Genomic DNA, 20790 nt, shown 5'->3' with positions numbered 1-20790 from the left:
AGGACTATTCTATTGCACCAAGCAAGCTCAGTTAAGCACAGCTAGACTATTTGAAAGTAAACAAATACTTTTTGAATGGAGGTTGAGTACGTACAAACTTGCTCTCCAGGTCCCAGCAGCAGCAGTCACTCAGGTACCTGACCACCAGCCCTCTGATGAAGTCTATCAACAGGATACTGGCCACCGTGAAGATCATATCGATGATAGACAGCTTCAACATCTCCTACAATACAACACATAGAAACATGTGAGCATAAAGAAACATACTGTTACTGTTACTGTCTGGTAACTATCTGTCTTTAAGGCAACTCTGGTCATTCTGTAATGACGAGCTAACACCTACTAGCACTGATGTCACTGTCAGCTTTATTGAGGGAAGTTTTACTTGGAGTGACTGTGACATGTGATTGTTTTACAGACCTTATTTGAATGTAAGTCGCTCTGGATAAGAGCGCCTGCTAAATTAACAAAATGCATACTGTATGTCTTTCAGAAAAACTCATTACATTTGTCCTAACTGCACAAAACTCATTGGAAATGGATCACCAAGCTATACTTTTCAGACCTGGGTTCTTGCACTTTTGGGGACTTCACTATTGGTTGAAAGCTCGATCAAGCATTTGAAAATATAAAAACATATAATTTGAACCCAGGTCTGCTAATTATATGATGTCATTTTCCTGTTGAGAATATCCACTCCTGAGACGACGATACACGATATAACCTCCTATTGATCTGCACCAAGAACAAGTCATCTGTTTTTCATCCTTGGCCTAGTGACAGCTTCATTACCTGAACGTCTGCCTGGGTACGTTTCAATCCATACTCAATCTATTGTTTAGGGGGAAACAATCACAGGACAAGGCATTTTCATTTTTCTTGTCGGGCATAATGTCTTTAAGAGGTATTAAGGGTAACTGTCTGAGGGATGAGACTGTTGATTATTAGGTCTGTGTACAGACAGAATGATCTAAAACGGTAATAGTTATTGGTGCTTATCGTACACACAGAGTGCTTAGGCTGACATGGTTGAACTACTCCAGTGTTATGTTTCATAATAGATTACTGCGACAGTAGTAATACACATTTCCTTTGTACAATAGACAAAGATCTATTCTAGGGGACTTTTATTTTGAAGACTCCTTGTGAATGATGCTGAATGTATGTGTTATGGATGTTGTTATAAATTATACAGAAAGGTGTTATGAATGATACCTCAGCATTCATAAAGGTGTTGTGAATGATACCACATCATTCACAAAGGTGTTGTGAACGATACCACAGCATTCATAAAGGTGTTGTGAATGATACCACAGCATTCATAAAGGTGTTATGAATGATACCACAGCATTCATAAAGGTGTTGTGAATGATACCACAGCATTCATAAAGGTGTTGTGAATGATACCACAGAAATCACAAAGGTGTTGTGAATGATACCACAGCACTCATAAAGGTGTTGTGAATAATACCACATCACCCATAAAGGTGATGTGAATGATATCACAGCATTCATAAAGATGTTATGAATGATACCACATCACCCATAAAGGTGTTGTCAGTGATACCACAGCATTCATAAAGGTGTTGTGAATGATACCACAGCATTCATAAAGGTGTTGTGAATGATACCACAGCATTCATAAAGGTGTTGTGAATGATACCACAGCATTCATAAAGGTGTTATGAATGATACCACAGCATTCATAAAGGTGTTGTGAATGATACCACAGCATTCATAAAGGTGTTGTGAATGATACCACAGCACTCATAAAGATGTTATGAATGATACCACAGCATTCATAAAGGTGTTGTGAATGATACCACAGCATTCATAAAGGTGTTGTGAATGATACCACAGCATTCATAAAGGTGTTGTGAATAATACCACATCACCCATAAAGGTGATGTGAATGATATCACAGCATTCATAAAGATGTTATGAATGATACCACATCACCCATAAAGGTGTTGTGAATGATACCACAGCATTCATAAAGGTGTTGTGAATGATACCACAGCATTCATAAAGGTGTTATGAATGATACCACAGCATTCATAAAGGTGTTGTGAATGATACCACAGCATTCATAAAGGTGTTGTGAAGGATACCACAGCATTCATAAAGGTGTTGTGAATGATACCACAGCACCCATAAAGGTGTTATGAATGATTTCATGAAAATGGTATGAATGCCTTACAGTTGAAGTCGGAAGTTTATAATACACCTTAGCCAAATACATTTAAACTCAGTTTTTCACAATTCCTGACATTTAATCCTAGTACAAATTCCCTGTCTTAGGTCATGTTAGGATCACCATTTTATTTTAAGAATGTGAAATGTCAGAATAATAGTAGAGAGAATGATTTATTTCAGCTTTCATTTCTTTTATCACATTCCCAGTGGGTCAGAAGTTTACAGAAGTTCACAATTAGTATTTGGTAGCAATGCCTTTAAATTGTTTAACTTGGGTCAAACGTTTTGGGTAGCCTTTTGGGTAGCCTTCCACAAGCTTCCCACAATAATTTTGGCCCATTCCTCCTGACAGAGTTGGTGGAACTGAGTCAGGTTTGTTTTCCTCCTTGCCTGCTTTTTCAGCTATGCCGACAAATGTTCTATAGGATTGAGGTCAGGGCTTTGTGATGGCCACTCCAATACCTTGACACCTTAAGCCATTTTGCCACAACTTTGGAAGTATGCTTGGGGTCATTGTCCATTTGGAAGACCTATTTGCGACCAAGCTTTAACTTCCTGACTGATGTCTTGAGATGTTGCTTCAATATATCCACATAATTTTCCGTCCTCATGATGCCATCTATTTTGTGAAGTGTCCCCATGTGCAGTTGCAAACCTTAGTTTGGTTTTGGATCAGTGGCTTCTTCCTTGCTGAGTGGCCTTTCAGGTTATGTCAGTATAGGACTCGTTTTACTGTGGATACAGATACTTTTGTAAAGGTTACCTCCAGCATCTTCACAAGGTCCTTTGCTGTTGTTCTGGGAATGATTTGAACTTTTCACAACAAAGTACTTTCATCTCTAGGTGACAGAACGCGTCTCCTTAATGAGCGGTATGATGGCTGCGTGGTCCCATGGTGTTTATACTTGTGTACTATTATTTGTACAGATGAACGTGGTACCTTCAGGCGTTTGGAAATTGCTCCCAAGGATGAACCAGACTTGTGGAGGTCTACAATATTTTTTCTAAGGTCTTGGCTGATTTCTTTTGATTTTACCATGACGTCAAGCAAAGTGGCACTGAGTTTGAAGGTAGGCTTTGAAATACATCCACAGGTACACCTCCAATTGACTCAAATGAAGTCAATTAGCCTATCAGAGGCTTCTAAAGCCATGACATAATTTTCTGGAATTTTCCAAGCTGTTTAAAGGCACAGTCAACTTAGTGTATGTAAACTTCTGACCCACTGGAATTGTGATACAGTGAATTATAAGTGAAATAATCTGTCAGTAAGCAATTGTTGGAAAAAGTAGATGTCCTAACCGACTTGCCAAAACTATAGTTTGTTAACAAGAAATTTGTGGAGTGGTTGAAAAATAGTTTTAATGACTCCAACCTAACTGTATGTACACTTCCAACTTCAACTGTATGTAGTCATGTACATTGTCAGGTTGATGATGAAGTGTCCCTGTAACAGTTCTACTCTGGCCGATGCAAAAGGTCTCGACCTTCATGGAACAGTTGTTAGTACACTTTCTCTGTAAAGGGTTGCTCAATTAACGTTAAGAGATGAATGAATGGACAAATGGACAGATTAACAAATTAATTCATTAACCTGTTGAAACTCTGGGGGCGCTATACCATTTTTGGATAAAAAGACGTGCCCGTTTTAAGCGCAATATTTTATCACAAAAAGATGCTCGACTATGCATATAATTGGTAGCTTTGGAAAGAAAACACTCTGACGTGTCCAGAACTGCAAAGATATTCTCTGTGCGTGCCCTAGAACGTGAGCTACAAGCAAAACCATGATGAAACGGCATCCAGGAAATGAGCAGGATTTTTGAGGCTCCGTTTTCCATTGTCTCCTTATATGGCTGTGAATGCGAGAGGAGTGAGTCTGCCCTTTCTGTCGTTTCCCCAAGGTGTCTGCAGCATTGTGACGTATTTGTAGGCATATCATTGGAAGATTGACCATAAGAGACTACATTTTCCAGGTGTCCGCCCGGTGTCCTGCGCCGAAATTGGTGCGCAAAACTCAGCTGCAAGTATTTTTCCATGGAATTCAGAGAAGAAAGCAGGCTTCCACGAACGATATATCAATTACATTTACATTTAAGTCATTTAGCAGACGCTCTTATCAATGAAGAGTTATGTGAAAAAACACCTTGAGGATTGATTCCAAACAACGTTTGCCATGTTTCGGTCAATATTATGGAGTTAATTTGGAAAAAGTTTGACGTTGTTGGTGACTGAATTTTCGGTTCGTTTCGGTAGCCAAATGTGATGTACAAAACGGAGCGATTTCTCCTGCACAAAGACGCTTTCAGGAAAAACTGCACATTTGCTATGTAACTGAGAGTTTCCTCATTGAAAACATCCGAAGCTCTTCAAAGGTAAATAATTTTATTTATTTGGTTATCTGGTTTTTGTGAAAATGTTGCGTGCAAAATGCTACTCAAAATGCTAAGCTAGCTTAGCGTACTCTTACACAAATTAGTGAATTGCTATGGTTCAAAAGCATATTTTGAAAATCTGAGATGACAGTGTTGTTAAGAAAAGGCTAAGCTTGAGAGTAGGCGCATTATTTTCATTTTATTTGCGATTTTCAGAAATCGTTAACGTTGCGTTATGCTAATGAGCCTGAGGCTTTATTCACGATCCCGGATCCGGGATGGGGAGTTTCAAGAAGTTAAGAAATGAATGGACAAATATATGAAGGAACAAATGAACGAATAGACAAATTTACAAATGAGCGACTGAACGAATGACAAGGAATTAACTTCTGCACCTGTCCAACGTAGGTCTCCCAGCACTCATCCGGTTTCTTCTGCTTGTTCTGCTCAAACATCCCAGAGTGGTTGTACAGGGTTGCCATGGTGACCTTGCTGGTGCTGATGCTGGTGTTGACATCCAGCACCATGGCAATGGTTGCTATGGTGCTGTTGTGGTTTTCAGAGATGGAGATGTCGGATACGAGGGTGGAGAGGCTCGTCTCCCCCGGCTGGGAGATGGTCGCCATGAATGCCGTGGAGTCAGACAAGTTCCCGAAACCACAGAAGCAGCGGCCTGGAAATAATCCATCAGAACTATTGATGATCAATCAACCAATCAACCAGTCAGTCTGTCTATCCATCCATCAGTCAATCAGAGCTTTAAATGTATGAACATTTCCATCATTTCATTCCTTTGTTTTCTAAACCCTCCTCACATTTACAGATCAAGATTGTTGTTAACAGTAGCATCCAGGCTGCATCACATCCAGCCGTGATTGGGAGTCCATAAGGCGCCGTCTGGGGTAGGCCGTCATTGTAAATAAGAATTTGTTCTTAACTGACTTGCCTAGTTAACTAAAGTTTTAATAAATCTAATAATAATTTTTAAAAAGCATTGACATTAACATCAGCAATAACAGTAACATTTATTTATTGATTGGGGACTACGGCACAATATGTCCTAATGTCCACATTAGGAACGCCTCAATCTCAGCAGGACTACTTACAGCTGCAGCAGCTGACGCCATACTCATACTGTTGACCTTGTCCAGAAGGGCAATGATGAGGCTGTACAGGTTACCCAGATACAACACCAGGACTCTGTGGCGAGGAGACAAAACATTCACTGCATTACAAAAGAAAGAAAACAAGCTAACATCAAGTTAGTAGCAACATTAACGAACAGTACAGCTGCGGTGTAGTTACATGTCAAAATATGAATCCAATTTCATCGATACTCTACTGTATCTGTGAAACGCAATGTTAAGTGTGAAGAAATGAGATTTGAGGTGCTGCCAGTCAGACCTGGCCAGCTGGAAGCGGAGGGAGGTCCTGGGATGGTACATCTCCAGCTGAGCCACCAGCTCAAAGGCAGACGGGGCAATCATGGTGATGAGGGACACCACCACACTCACCTGGGACAGGAAACAGGATATGACATCATGTTATAAAATAGACACCTTCATATATGCCTGATGACATCATAAGGAGTCATTGTATCAGGACCTTCTCTTCTCTTTTTCACTAATATATGGAGGCATCGGAGGAGCAAGCAGTTAGGAGCTAGAGGCTGTCCAACTCAGAATTCCAAGTCGGAAACTCTGGCATCTTTCTAGAGCTTTGACTTTCCGACCTGAAGATCACTGATGTCATGATTTGACCTGTTTTTCTTCTCCAGAGTTCCCAGTTGTCTTGAAAACACTATCAGTCCAGGCAGTGACATCAGGGTAGTGGAAACAGTTATCTTATCAAAGCCCTACAGACATCCATTATCCTGAACTGAACTAACTGATCAGCTGTCATGCACAGATGGTGATACATGTGGCTGGTGATAGCAGTCTCCCTATTGGTCTCCAGGTTCACATTAACGCCTTTATTACAGCATCCTGACAGGAAATGATGCGAGAGAAACACAAGGCACGATGTAATTGAAGTCTTGTCACATTAGTCTTGGTCATCAGGGAAATCAAGTGCCCAAAATGAGATACAGTAGCCATAATCCATCAACCAAGTTAAACACAATCTTGTCAGGTTTCCCGGACTCAGAGTAAGCCTACTTACAAAACATTAAGAACAGCTGCTCTTTCCATGACATAGACTGACCTGGTGAATACAGGTTAAAGCTATGATCCCTTACTGATGTCACTTGTTAAATCCACTTAAATCAGTGTACATGAAGGGGAAGGATTTTTAAGCACTGAGAAAATTGAGACATTGATTGCGTATGTGTGTCATTCAGAGGTTGAATGGGCAAGACAAAACATTTAAGTAGCTTTGAACGGAGTATGGTAGTAGGTGCCAGGTCGCACCGGTTTGTGACAAGAACTGCAACGCTGCTGGGTTTTTCACACTCAACAGTTTCCCATGTGTATCAAGAATGGCCCACCACTCGAAGAACATCCAGCCAACTGTGGGAAGTATTGGTGTCAACATGGGCCAGCATCCCTGTGGAACACTTTCGACATCTTGTAGAGTCCATGCCCCGATGAACTGAGGCTGTACCTTAAAGGGGACACAGGGCAGGTGTTCCTAATGTTTGGTATACTCAGCGTATACTGTAGCTAGCTACCTCATTCTTCTCCCATAGTGTTAGCTCTGGCTTCTCCAGCTCTAGTTTCTGGGAGCGGTCCACCACAAAGTAGATTATATAAATGCTGCCAGCCAGAGAGAGAAGGACCAGGATGTTGGCTAGGATACGCAGACTGATCAGGACTGCTCTGGAAGACAGAGAGAGAAACAGTAGTTCAATAAATCAAATGTATTTACAGTGCCTTCAGAAAGTATTCATATCTCTTGACTTATTCCACATTTGGTTGTGTTACAGCCTGAATTCAAAATGGATTCAATAAAAACATTATCTCACCCATCTACACACAATACTCCATAATGACAAAGTGCAATACAGAAGTATCTCATTTACATAAGAATTCACACCCCTGAGTCAATATTTTGTAGAAACAGTGTCTCAAAGAGCTTTCCACACCTGGATTGTACAACATTTGCCCATTATTATTTTCAAAATGATTTGAGCTCAAATTGGTTGTTTATCATTGCTAGACTGTTACGCCTGCTCCCGCTTCCCCTCTCTGGCGCTCGAGGGTGCCAGGCTGTCCTTCATTATACACACCTGTCACCATCATTACGTGCATCATCACTCATTGGACTCACCTGGACTCCTTTACGTTGTTGATTGTCCCCTCTATATCTGTCTGTTCCTCAGTATTGTCCCCTCTATATCTGTCTGTTCCTCAGTATTGTCCCCTCTATATCTGTCTGTTCCTCAGTATTGTCCCCTCTATATCTGTCTGTTCCTCAGTATTGTCCCCTCTATATCTGTCCGTTCCTCGGTATTGTCCCCTCTATATCTGTCCGTTCCTCAGTATTGTCCCCTCTATATCTGTCCGTACCTTGGTATTATCCCCTCTATATCTGTCTGTTCCTCAGTATTGTCCCCTCTATATCTGTCCGTTCCTCAGTATTGTCCCCTCTATATCTGTCCGTACCTTGGTATTATCCCCTCTATATCTGTCTGTTCCTCAGTATTGTCCCCTCTATATCTGTCTGTTCCTCAGTATTGTCCCCTCTACATCTGTCTGTTCCTCAGTATTGTCCCCTCTACATCTGTCTGTTCCTCAGTATTGTCCCCTTTATATCTGTCCGTTCCTCAGTATTGTCCCCTCTATATCTGTCCGTTCCTCAGTATTGTCCCCTCTATATCTGTCCGTTCCTCAGTATTGTCCCCCGTGTCAGCATTATTGCCATAATATCATTTTGTTCCCCCCATCCAGATGCTGTTCTTGTTTTGTTCCCCCCGTCCAGATGCTGTTCTTGTTTTGTTCCCCCCGTCCAGATGCTGTTCTTGTTTTGTTCCCCCCATCCAGACGCTGTTCTTGTTTTGTTCCCCCCGTCCAGATGCTGTTCTTGTTTTGTTCCCCCCATCCAGACGCTGTTCTTGTTTTGTTCCCCCCATCCAGACGCTGTTCTTGTTTTGTTCCCCCCATCCAGATGCTGTTCTTGTTTTGTTCCCCCGTCCAGATGCTGTTCTTGTTTTGTTCCCCCCACCCCGACGCTGTTCTTGTTTTGTTCCCCCCATCCAGATGCTGTTCTTGTTTTGTTCCCCCCATCCAGACGCTGTTCTTGTTTTGTTCCCCCCACCCCGACGCTGTTCTTGTTTTGTTCCCCCCATCCAGACGCTGTTCTTGTTTTGTTCCCCCCATCCAGACGCTGTTATTGTTTTGTTCCCCCCATCCCGACGCTGTTCTTGTTTTGTTCCCCCCATCCAGATGCTGTTCTTGTTTTGTTCCCCCCATCCCGACGCTGTTATTGTTTTGTTCCCCCCATCCAGACGCTGTTCTTGTTTTGTTCCCCCCATCCCGACGCTGTTCTTGTTTTGTTCCCCCCATCCAGACGCTGTTCTTGTTTTGTTCCCCCGTCCAGACGCTGTTCTTGTTTTGTTCCCCCCATCCCGACGCTGTTCTTGTTTTGTTCCCCCCATCCAGACGCTGTTCTTGTTTTGTTCCCCCCGTCCAGACGCTGTTCTTGTTTTGTTCCCCCCATCCAGATGCTGTTCTTGTTTTGTTCCCCCCATCCCGACGCTGTTATTGTTTTGTTCCCCCATCCAGACGCTGTTCTTGTTTTGTTCCCCCGTCCAGACGCTGTTCTTGTTTTGTTCCCCCGTCCAGACGCTGTTCTTGTTTTGTTCCCCCGTCCAGACGCTGTTCTTGTTTTGTTCCCCCATCCCGACGCTGTTATTGTTTTGTTCCCCCCATCCAGATGCTGTTCTTGTTTTGTTCCCCCCATCCCGACGCTGTTCTTGTTTTGTTCCCCCCATCCCGACGCTGTTCTTGTTTTGTTCCCCCCACCCCGACGCTGTTCTTGTTTTGTTCCCCCGTCCAGACGCTGTTCTTGTTTTGTTCCCCCCATCCCGACGCTGTTCTTGTTTTGTTCCCCCGTCCAGACGCTGTTCTTGTTTTGTTCCCCCCATCCCGACGCTGTTCTTGTTTTGTTCCCCCCGTCCAGACGCTGTTCTTGTTTTGTTCCCCCGTCCAGATGCTGTTCTTGTTTTGTTCCCCCCATCCCGACGCTGTTCTTGTTTTGTTCCCCCCACCCCGACGCTGTTCTTGTTTTGTTCCCCCCATCCCGACGCTGTTCTTGTTTTGTTCCCCCCACCCCGACGCTGTTCTTGTTTTGTTCCCCCCGTCCAGACGCTGTTCTTGTTTTGTTCCCCCCATCCCGACGCTGTTCTTGTTTTGTTCCCCCCGTCCAGACGCTGTTCTTGTTTTGTTCCCCCATCCCGACGCTGTTCTTGTTTTGTTCCCCCGTCCAGACGCTGTTCTTGTTTTGTTCCCCCGTCCAGATGCTGTTCTTGTTTTGTTCCCCCCATCCCGACGCTGTTCTTGTTTTGTTCCCCCCGTCCAGACGCTGTTCTTGTTTTGTTCCCCCCGTCCAGACGCTGTTCTTGTTTTGTTCCCCCGTCCAGACGCTGTTCTTGTTTTGTTCCCCCCATCCCGACGCTGTTCTTGTTTTGTTCCCCCCGTCCAGACGCTGTTCTTGTTTTGTTCCCCCGTCCAGACGCTGTTCTTGTTTTGTTCCCCCCACCCCGACGCTGTTCTTGTTTTGTTCCCCCCATCCAGACGCTGTTCTTGTTTTGTTCCCCCCATCCAGACGCTGTTATTGTTTTGTTCCCCCCATCCCGACGCTGTTCTTGTTTTGTTCCCCCCACCCCGACGCTGTTCTTGTTTTGTTCCCCCCATCCCGACGCTGTTCTTGTTTTGTTCCCCCATCCCGACGCTGTTATTGTTTTGTTCCCCCATCCAGACGCTGTTCTTGTTTTGTTCCCCCCATCCAGACGCTGTTCTTGTTTTGTTCCCCCCACCCCGACGCTGTTCTTGTTTTGTTCCCCCCATCCCGACGCTGTTATTGTTTTGTTCCCCCCATCCAGATGCTGTTCTTGTTTTGTTCCCCCATCCCGACGCTGTTCTTGTTTTGTTCCCCCCATCCCGACGCTGTTCTTGTTTTGTTCCACCCACCCCGACGCTGTTCTTGTTTTGTTCCCCCCATCCAGACGCTGTTCTTGTTTTGTTCCCCCCACCCCGACGCTGTTCTTGTTTTGTTCCCCCCACCCCGATGCTGTTCTTGTTTTGTTCCCCCCATCCCAACGCTGTTATTGTTTTGTTCCCCCCATCCAGATGCTGTTCTTGTTTTGTTCCCCCCATCCCGACGCTGTTCTTGTTTTGTTCCCCCCATCCCGACGCTGTTCTTGTTTTGTTCCCCCCACCCCGACGCTGTTCTTGTTTTGTTCCCCCCGTCCAGACGCTGTTCTTGTTTTGTTCCCCCCACCCCGACGCTGTTCTTGTTTTGTTCCCCCCATCCCGACGCTGTTATTGTTTTGTTCCCCCCATCCAGATGCTGTTCTTGTTTTGTTCCCCCCATCCCGACGCTGTTCTTGTTTTGTTCCCCCATCCCGACGCTGTTCTTGTTTTGTTCCCCCCACCCCGAGGCTGTTCTTGTTTTGTTCCCCCGTCCAGACGCTGTTCTTGTTTTGTTCCCCCCATCCAGACGCTGTTCTTGTTTTGTTCCCCCCACCCCGACGCTGTTCTTGTTTTGTTCCCCCCATCCCGACGCTGTTATTGTTTTGTTCCCCCCATCCAGATGCTGTTCTTGTTTTGTTCCCCCCATCCCGACGCTGTTCTTGTTTTGTTCCCCCCATCCCGACGCTGTTCTTGTTTTGTTCCCCCATCCAGACGCTGTTCTTGTTTTGTTCCCCCCACCCCGACGCTGTTCTTGTTTTGTTCCCCCCGTCCAGACGCTGTTCTTGTTTTGTTCCCCCCATCCCGACGCTGTTCTTGTTTTGTTCCCCCCATCCAGACGCTGTTCTTGTTTTGTTCCCCCCACCCCGACGCTGTTCTTGTTTTGTTCCCCCCATCCCGACGCTGTTATTGTTTTGTTCCCCCCATCCAGATGCTGTTCTTGTTTTGTTCCCCCCATCCCGACGCTGTTCTTGTTTTGTTCCCCCCATCCCGACGCTGTTCTTGTTTTGTTCCCCCCACCCCGACGCTGTTCTTGTTTTGTTCCCCCCGTCCAGACGCTGTTCTTGTTTTGTTCCCCCCATCCCGACGCTGTTCTTGTTTTGTTCCCCCCATCCCGACGCTGTTATTGTTTTGTTCACCCCGTCCAGATGCTGTTCTTGTTTTGTTCCCCCCATACCAACGCTGTTATTGTTTTGTTCCCCCAGTCCAGATGCTGTTCTTGTTTTGTTCCCCCCATCCCGACGCTGTTCTTGTTTTGTTCCCCCCATCCAGACGCTGTTCATGTTTTGTTCCCCCCACCCCGACGCTGTTCTTGTTTTGTTCACCCCACCCCGACGCTGTTCTTGTTTTGTTCCCCCCATACCAACGCTGTTATTGTTTTGTTCCCCCCATCCAGACGCTGTTCTTGTTTTGTTCCCCCCATCCAGATGCTGTTCTTGTTTTGTTCCCCCCATCCAGACGCTGTTCTTGTTTTGTTCCCCCATCCAGACGCTGTTCTTGTTTTGTTCCCCCCACCCCGACGCTGTTCTTGTTTTGTTCCCCCCATCCCGACGCTGTTCTTGTTTTGTTCCCCCCATCCAGATGCTGTTCTTGTTTTGTTCCCCCCATCCCGACGCTGTTCTTGTTTTGTTCCCCCCATCCAGACGCTGTTCATGTTTTGTTTGATGTCCATTTTCCATTAAATGTTCACTTCCTGTACTTGCTTCTCGTCTCCAGCGTCGGTCCTTACATAGACAACTATTTTCAGTTCTTGCCATAGATTTTCAAGTAGATTTAAGTCAAAACTGTAACTTAGACACTCAGGAATATTCACAGTCTTCTTGGTAAGCAACTACAGTGTATGTTGGAAAGCAGTCTAAAGCAGTTTTTCCTGTAGGATTTTGCCTGTGCTTCGCTCCATTCAGTTTATTTTTTACATTGTAAAATTTCACAGTCCTTAACGATTAAAAGCATACCCATAACCAGGCAACAACACGTCTTCCACGCTGATCTTTAACACTAGGGCCCCTCAGGGGTGTGTACTTAGACCCCTCCTGTATTCCCTGTTCACTCACGACTGCGTGGCCAAACACAACTCCAACACCATCATTAAGTTAGCTGACGACACAACAGTGGTAGGCCTGATCACCGACAACGATGAGACAGCCTATAGGGAGGAGGTCAGTGAACTGGCAGTATGGTGCCTGGACAACAACCTTTCCCTCAATGTGAGCAAGACAAAGGAGCTGATCGTGGACTATAGGAAAAGGCGGCTGTAGTGGAGAGGGTCGATAGTTTCAAGTTCCTTGGTGTCCACATCACCAACAAACTATTATGGTCCAAACATACCAAGACAGTCGTGAAGAGGGCACGACAAAACCTTTTCCCCTCAGGAGACTGAAAATATTTGGCATGGGTCCCCAGATCCTCAAAATGTTCTACAGCTGCACCATCGAGAGCATCCTGATCGGTTGCATCACCGCCTGGTGTGGCAACTGCTCCGCAGCCGACCGTAAGGCTTTACAGCGGGTAGTGTAAATGGCCCAGTACATCACTGTGGCCAAGCTTCCTGCCATCCAGGACCTATATAATAGGCGGTGTCAGAGGAAACCCATAAAATTGTCAGACTCCAGTCACCCAAGTTATACGTTTTCTCTGCTACCGCACGGCAAGCGGTACCTGAGCACCTAGTCTAGGACCATTATTATTATTACTTTAATGCCGTGGGATGGATGTTTTGGAACATGTTTATTCTGTACAGGCTTCCTTCTTTTCACTATGTCAATTAGGCGAGTATTGTGGAGTAACTTCAATGTTGTTGATCTATCCTCAGTTTTCTCCGATCACAACCATTAAACTCTGTAACTGTTTTAAAGTCACATTGGCTTCATGATGAAATCCCTGAGCGGTTTCCTTTCTCTCTGGCAACTGAGTTAGGAAAGATGCCTGTATCTTTGTAGTGACTGGGTGTATTGATACACCATCCAAAGTGTAATGAATAACTTCACCATGCTCAAAGGGTTGTCACGCCCTGACCATAGAGATCCTTATAATTCTCTATTTGGTTAGGTCAGGGTGTGACTAGGGTGGGCAATCTATGTTTTCTATTTCTTTGTTGGCCGGTTATGGTTCTCAATCGGAGGCAGCTGTCTATTGTTGTCTCTGATTGGGGATCATACTTAGGCAGCCTTTTTCCACCTGCAGTTTGTAGGATCTTGTTCTTGGTACTGTGCTGTTTAGCACTACTCGACGTTACGTGTTTGTATTTGTGGTTTTTTTCAGTGTTCATTTAATAAATTAAAATGTACGCCTACCACGCTGCACCTTGGTCCGATCCTTCAATCGACGAACGTAACAGGGATATTCAATGTCTGCTTTTTCTTTTTTACCCATCTTCTTTGTAAGGCATTGGAAAACCTCCCTGGTCTTTGTGGTTGAATCTGTGTTTGTAATTCACTGCTTGACTGAGGGACCTTACAGATAATTGTATGTGTGGGGTACAGAGATGAGGTCGTCATTCAAAAATCTTGTTAAACACTATTATCGCACAAAGAGTGAGTCCATAGAACTTATTATGTGACTTGTTTACTATGTTTACTCCTGAACTTATTTAGGCTTGTTAAGAACTTATTTAGGCTTGCTATAACAAAGGGGTTGAATACTTATTGACTCAAGACATTTCCGCTTTTAATTCTTTATTCACTTGTGGGGTATTGTGTGTTGGCCAGTGGCAAAAGAAAACCTCAATTGAGTCCATTTTAAAATCAGGCTATAACAGAAAAAAGTAAAGTGGTGACACTGTGTGGTGACACCCTTTTATTGTTGTCACAAAGTGCTCTATAGTAAACCTGCTTAGACCCAGGCCCAACCAATATCTGAAGCACAGTGGCAAGGAAACAACTCTTTAGAAGGAAGAACTCTAAAGAGGAACCAGATTCAGTAGGGAGGTCCTTCCTCCCCTGGCTGCCTGTATCGTACACTCTCAGTGTTCTCTGCTGTCCCCATAGGATAACCCTTTTTGATTCCAGGTGAAAACACCTTTTGTTTCCATGTGGAACCCTTTTGAGTTCCATGTAAATCCCTCTGTGGAAAGGGTTCCACATGGATCACAAAAGGGTTCTACCTGAAACCAAAATTAGTGTACATTGGACATTCCACAACCTTCACCAGATCACCACCTAAACCACACAAAATTGGCAACATGTTAACGTTACTATAATTCAAATCTCTCCAAACCAATCAGTAGAACTTTAGGTTGAAATCTCCCATTGAAACTACAATTTAGATACAGTACAGTGCATGCATCCACCTAGGATTAGCTCCAGTTAGAATAGACATTAACTCAAATGGACTGAGAGAAGTGGCAACATAGTGTGGTTGAGAGGGCCGCGGGCGGTGTGAACGAACGTTCCCTGAGGTATTAATCCCTCTATAATGTCTACTCAGGTCTGATGATGCTCTGGCAGGGGTGATTTAGAGCCAGTCATCTCTGACAGTAAAAGGCTGTTAGGATGAGTTACGCCACTAGGAAGTGTCGGCCTGTGTGTGGGGTAGCAATGGACTGGGAGCGAGACAGTAAATCAGTCCTTTCTGAGACCAGTGGAGAACGCAGGTAGAAGAGGCTCAAAAGCAATCAGGGGATAGCAAAACATAGACTTTTATACAGTGTTTCCCCTATATGCAAAATCATGGCTGCCACTGGAAAAAAATGTAGATGTGTAGATGTATGCGCCAGGAAGAGCCCCTCCCCAGAGGAAGACCCCCCCCTTCTTGCAGGAAGACACCAGAAAGAACCCCCGCCCCCCACTAGACCACATTCACGCACCCCTCCCCTCATTTGTACATCCATGACTCCAGTAGGCTAGACCCCTAAATCAAAGAGCATCATCAATGAATGTGGTACAGTCCTGGATTCTACCAATCAGAATAACACAAGATGGGCCTCCCGAGTGGCACAGTGGTCTAAGGCATGTTATGGGGACCAGATGCTCAATCTAGCCCGGCCGATACGCGGAGCTGGAATATACCGCACCGGGCTATGCACCCGCACTGGAGACACCAACCGTGTTCCCTCATAACGCCGGCTCCTTTCTCCGGCTGCCTCTGCTCTTCTAAGTGCCTCCACCTGTTCCCATGGGAGGCGATCTCTTCCAGCCAGTATTTCCTCCCATGTGTAGCAACCCTTGCCATCCAAAACATCCTCCCATGTCCATTCCTCCTTTTATTGCTCCTGCTGCCGCTGTTGCTTCTCCTGCGGCTCCTGCCTGTTGACACGTCGCTTGGTCCTGTTGTGGTGGGTGATTCTGTTACGGTCTTCTTCTAACTCCTCTTCTGACGAAGAGGTGTAGCAAGGATCGGACCAAAATGCAGCGTGTAGATTACGATTCATGTTTAATGACAAACACACTAAACACAACACTACAAAACAATAAAGGTAATGAACGTAACGAAACCGAAACAGCCTATACTCGTGTAAACTAACACAGAACAAGGACATCAGGACACTAAGGACATAAGGACAATCACCCACGAAACACTCAATGAATATGGCTGCCTAAATATGGTTCCCAATCAGAGACAACGATAAACACCTGCCTTTGATTGAGAACCACTCCAGACAGCCATAGACTATGCTAGATACCCCCACTAAGCCACAAACCCAATACCTAACAAAACTCCAAGACAAAACACACCACAATAAACCCATGTCACACCCTGGCCTGACCAAATAAATGAAGACAAACACAATATACTTCGACCAGGGCGTGACAACTAGAACCAAAAAAATTTGATCATATTACTCCAGTGCTAGCCTCCCTACACTGGCTTCCTGTCAAGGCAAGGGCTGATTTCAAGGTTTTACTGCTAAACTACAAAGCATTACATGGGCTTGCTCCTACCTATCTCTCTGATTTGGTCCTGCCGTACATACCTACACGTACGCTACGGTCACAAGACGCAGGCCTCCCAATTGTCCCTAGAATTTATAAGCAAACAGCTGGAGGCAGGGCTTTCTCCTATAGAGCTCAATTTTTATGGAATGATCTGCCTACCCATGTAAGAGACGCAAACTCGGTCTCAACCTTTAAGTCTCTACTGAAGACTCATCTCTTCAGTGGGTCATATGATTGAGTGTAGACTGGCCCAGGAGTGGGAAGGTGAACGGAAAGGCTCTGGAGCAACAAACCGACCTTGCTGTCTCTGCCTGGCCGGTTCCCCTCTTTCCACTGGGTTTCTCTGCCTCTAACCCTATTACAGGGTCTGAGTCACTGGCTTACAGGGGCTCTTTCATACCGTCCCTAGGAGGGGTGCGTCACTTGAGTGGGTTGAGTCACTAATGTGATCTTCCTGTTTGGGTTGGCGCCCCCCTTGGGTTGTGCTGTGGCGGAGATCTTTGTGGGCTATACTCGGCCTTGTCTCAGGATGGTAAGTTGGTGGTTGAAGATATCCATCTAGTGGTGTGGGGCTGTGCTTTGGCAAAGTGGGTGGGGTTATATCCTTCCTGTTTGGCCCTGTCTGGGGGTGTCCTCAGATGGGGCCACAGTGTCTCCTGACCCCTCCTGTCTCAGCCTCCAGTATTTATGCTGCAGTAGTTTATGTGTCGGGGCTAGGGTCAGTTTGTTATATCTGGAGTACTTCTCATGTCCTATTCGGTGTCCTGTGTGAATTTAAGTGTGCTCTCTCTAATTCTCTCTTTCTCTCTGTCTTTCTCTCTCTCGGAGGACCTGAGCCCTAGGACCATGCCTCAGGACTACCTGACATGATGACTCCTTGCTGTCACCAGTCCACCTCGCCGTGCTGCTGCTCCAGTTTCAACTGTTCTGCCTTATTATTATTCGACCATGATGGTCATTTATGAACATTTGAACATCTTGGCCATGTTCTGTTATAATCTCCACCCGGCACAGCCAGAAGAGGACTGGGTACCCCTCATAGCCTGGTTCCTCTCTAGGTTTCTTCCTTGGTTTTGGCCTTTCTAGGGAGTTTTCCTAGCCACCGTGCTTCTACACCTGCATTGCTTCCTGTTTGGTGTTTTAGGTTGGGTTTCTGTACAGCACTTTGAGATATCAGCTGATGTACGAAGGGCTTTATAAATAGATGTGATTTGATGTGATTTGATTAACGGGTCCAGGGTGTCAGCAACTCTCAGGAAAACAATATCATTGTGTGATGCTAACTTAGCCACCCTCTCAAAGGACAAGAGAATAAACATACTTACAGACTAGTATCCTTCTTTTTCTCCTGCTCCTCAACAATGGCCTCCTACAGAAAGGAGCAAGGAATTAGCATTGATTAATGTCATCCATCTTCTGTAACTACATATTTGCTGCAATCTTGTCCATCTATCTGTAGAAAAATACATTGTAAATCTCAATGAGACAAAACTTTTAAAAATAAAGTTTAAATAAGGATAAAGGAAGAAAAAAACTATATATTGTATCAAGCATCTAAGGATTTCAACTGAGCTTATTGAATCTACTTTTACATTTTGCTGACTGTACAGGGAAACTCAACAGGCAGGTTAAAGGTCTCTCTTGTTTAGACGTAGAATCCAGATTATAGATCAGCCCTCAGGAAAATCAGCAGTAATTCATTGGTACATTGACTTCTACTCTACAGAGTGCTGTGTGTGAATGAAAGAAGTTGGGATCGTTGGAAATCAAATCTGAGGAGTGGAGTGGTGTAGTGTTTCTCAATGGCTCAGTGCAGATGAAGGAGAGGAGACTAGGAAAGGAAAACAGTTAGGATGATTGAGCGTGCATCACAAATGTGTTACATGGCTTCCTCTTTCCATCTCCTCCATTTGTGATGATTTGAAACCACAGGATAAGTGAAAGCAGGAGATGAGTAGAGGAGGGCCATTTAGACTATTGAGGGTGACATTTTCGTAGTGCAAAAATAATTGTGCAAAGTGCAAAAATGACTATACAACAAATTTTATTCTGGCAGCGTGATTACACTTTAAACTTGACTTCAACAATGTACATCATAAAGAGGCAACTATTGATGTATTTCTCAGTTTACATGTAACGCCGTAGAATTATTTTCAAATGAAATCAGTGCAAGATGAGGTTTACAGAAATGTGGCCCTGAGTCTTGCACCATGTGTCTCTCTCACCCTGATGTTGTTGACGATAGCGGCTCCCTTGCTCTCTGCAGCCTCAGGGTTCCCTATGAGGTAGTCCCAGGCACAGAACACTCTCCAGCAGAAGGTGAAGTTCTCATCAGAGGCGCTGGCGAGGCTCAGACGGGAGTTCTTAGCCATCCTGAGGGAAAAGGTTAATAAATAACACAAAATGGCATCGATTAGTGACAGGTCGTTGTGTTCCGAATAAGAGGTTAAACTGGCGATGGAACAGGATTCAGACACCTTTATAAGTAACAGTTGAAATATAATCACTACGGTGGTGGTTACAATGTGATAGTCACGGTACCAAAACAGAGGAGAGGTTTGACCATATAATCACTACAGTAGTGGTTACAATGTGATAGCCACGGTACCAAAACAGAGGAGAGGTTTGACCATATAATCACTACAGTAGTGGTTACAATGTGATAGCCACGGTACCAAAACAGAGGAGAGGTTTGACCATATAATCACTACAGTGTGGTTACAATGTGATAGCCACGGTACCAAAACAGAGGAGAGGTTTGACCATATAATCACTACAGTAGTGGTTACAATGTGATAGCCACGGTACCAAAACAGAGGAGAGGTTTGACCATATAATCACTACAGTAGTGGTTACAATGTGATAGCCACGGTACCAAAACAGAGGAGAGGTTTGACCATATAATCACTACAGTAGTGGTTACAATGTGATAGCCACGGTACCAAAACAGAGGAGAGGTTTGACCATATAATCACTACAGTAGTGGTTACAATGTGATAGCCACGGTACCAAAACAGAGGAGAGGTTTGACCATATAATCACTACAGTAGTGGTTACAATGTGATAGCCACGGTACCAAAACAGAGGAGAGGTTTGACCATATAATCACTACAGTAGTGGTTACAATGTGATAGCCACGGTACCAAAACAGAGGAGAGGTTTGACCATATAATCACTACAGTAGTGGTTACAATGTGATAGCCACGGTACCAAAACAGAGGAGAGGTTTGACCATATAATCACTACAGTGTGGTTACAATGTGATAGCCACGGTACCAAAACAGAGGAGAGGTTTGACCATATAATCACTACAGTAGTGGTTACAATGTGATAGCCACGGTACCAAAACAGAGGAGAGGTTTGACCATATAATCACTACAGTAGTGGTTACAATGTGATAGCCACGGTACCAAAACAGAGGAGAGGTTTGACCATATAATCACTACAGTAGTGGTTACAATGTGATAGCCACGGTACCAAAACAGAGGAGAGGTTTGACCATATAATCACTACAGTGTGGTTACAATGTGATAGCCACGGTACCAAAACAGAGGAGAGGTTTGACCATATAATCACTACAGTAGTGGTTACAATGTGATAGCCACGGTACCAAAACAGAGGAGAGGTTTGACCATATAATCACTACAGTGTGGTTACAATGTGATAGCCACGGTACCAAAACAGAGGAGAGGTTTGACCATATAATCACTACAGTAGTGGTTACAATGTGATAGCCACGGTACCAAAACAGAGGAGAGGTTTGACCATATAATCACTACAGTGTGGTTACAATGTGATAGCCATGGTACCAAAACAGAGGAGAGGTTTGACCATATAATCACTACAGTGTGGTTACAATGTGATAGCCACGGTACCAAAACAGAGGAGAGGTTTGACCATATAATCACTACAGTAGTGGTTACAATGTGATAGCCACGGTACCAAAACAGAGGAGAGGTTTGACCATATAATCACTACAGTAGTGTGTTACAATGTGATAGCCACGGTACCAAAACAGAGGAGAGGTTTGACCATATAATCACTACAGTAGTGGTTACAATGTGATAGCCACGGTACCAAAACAGAGGAGAGGTTTGACCATATAATCACTACGGTAGTGGTTACAATGTGATAGCCACGGTACCAAAACAGAGGAGAGGTTTGACCATATAATCACTACGGTAGTGGTTACAATGTGATAGCCACGGTACCAAAACA

General features: G+C 44.5%; 1 protein-coding gene across 1 annotated transcript in view; it reads right to left on the bottom strand.

Annotated features, from left to right (window-relative positions):
• The window catches only part of LOC135533862 (transmembrane channel-like protein 3), a gene marked incomplete at its 5' end in the record, with an annotated part of 30560 nt that extends 11615 nt beyond the window's left edge, over positions 1–18945 (bottom strand). Inside the window, 8 exons of the mRNA XM_064961069.1 lie at positions 95–223; positions 4967–5017; positions 5060–5211; positions 5659–5771; positions 5976–6085; positions 7240–7387; positions 17898–17941; positions 18798–18945. Coding sequence (XP_064817141.1) covers positions 95–223; positions 4967–5017; positions 5060–5211; positions 5659–5771; positions 5976–6085; positions 7240–7387; positions 17898–17941; positions 18798–18945 — 895 coding nt within the window. The remainder of the gene's footprint in view (positions 1–94; positions 224–4966; positions 5018–5059; positions 5212–5658; positions 5772–5975; positions 6086–7239; positions 7388–17897; positions 17942–18797) is intronic.
• Between the last annotated feature and the right edge of the window lie 1845 nt (positions 18946–20790).

This window comes from Oncorhynchus masou, unplaced genomic scaffold, assembly GCF_036934945.1.
Source record: "Oncorhynchus masou masou isolate Uvic2021 unplaced genomic scaffold, UVic_Omas_1.1 unplaced_scaffold_2742, whole genome shotgun sequence".
NCBI lineage: Eukaryota > Metazoa > Chordata > Actinopteri > Salmoniformes > Salmonidae > Oncorhynchus > Oncorhynchus masou.
Note: the sequence above shows the minus strand (reverse complement) of the source record. Positions and strands in the feature narration are given on the sequence as shown.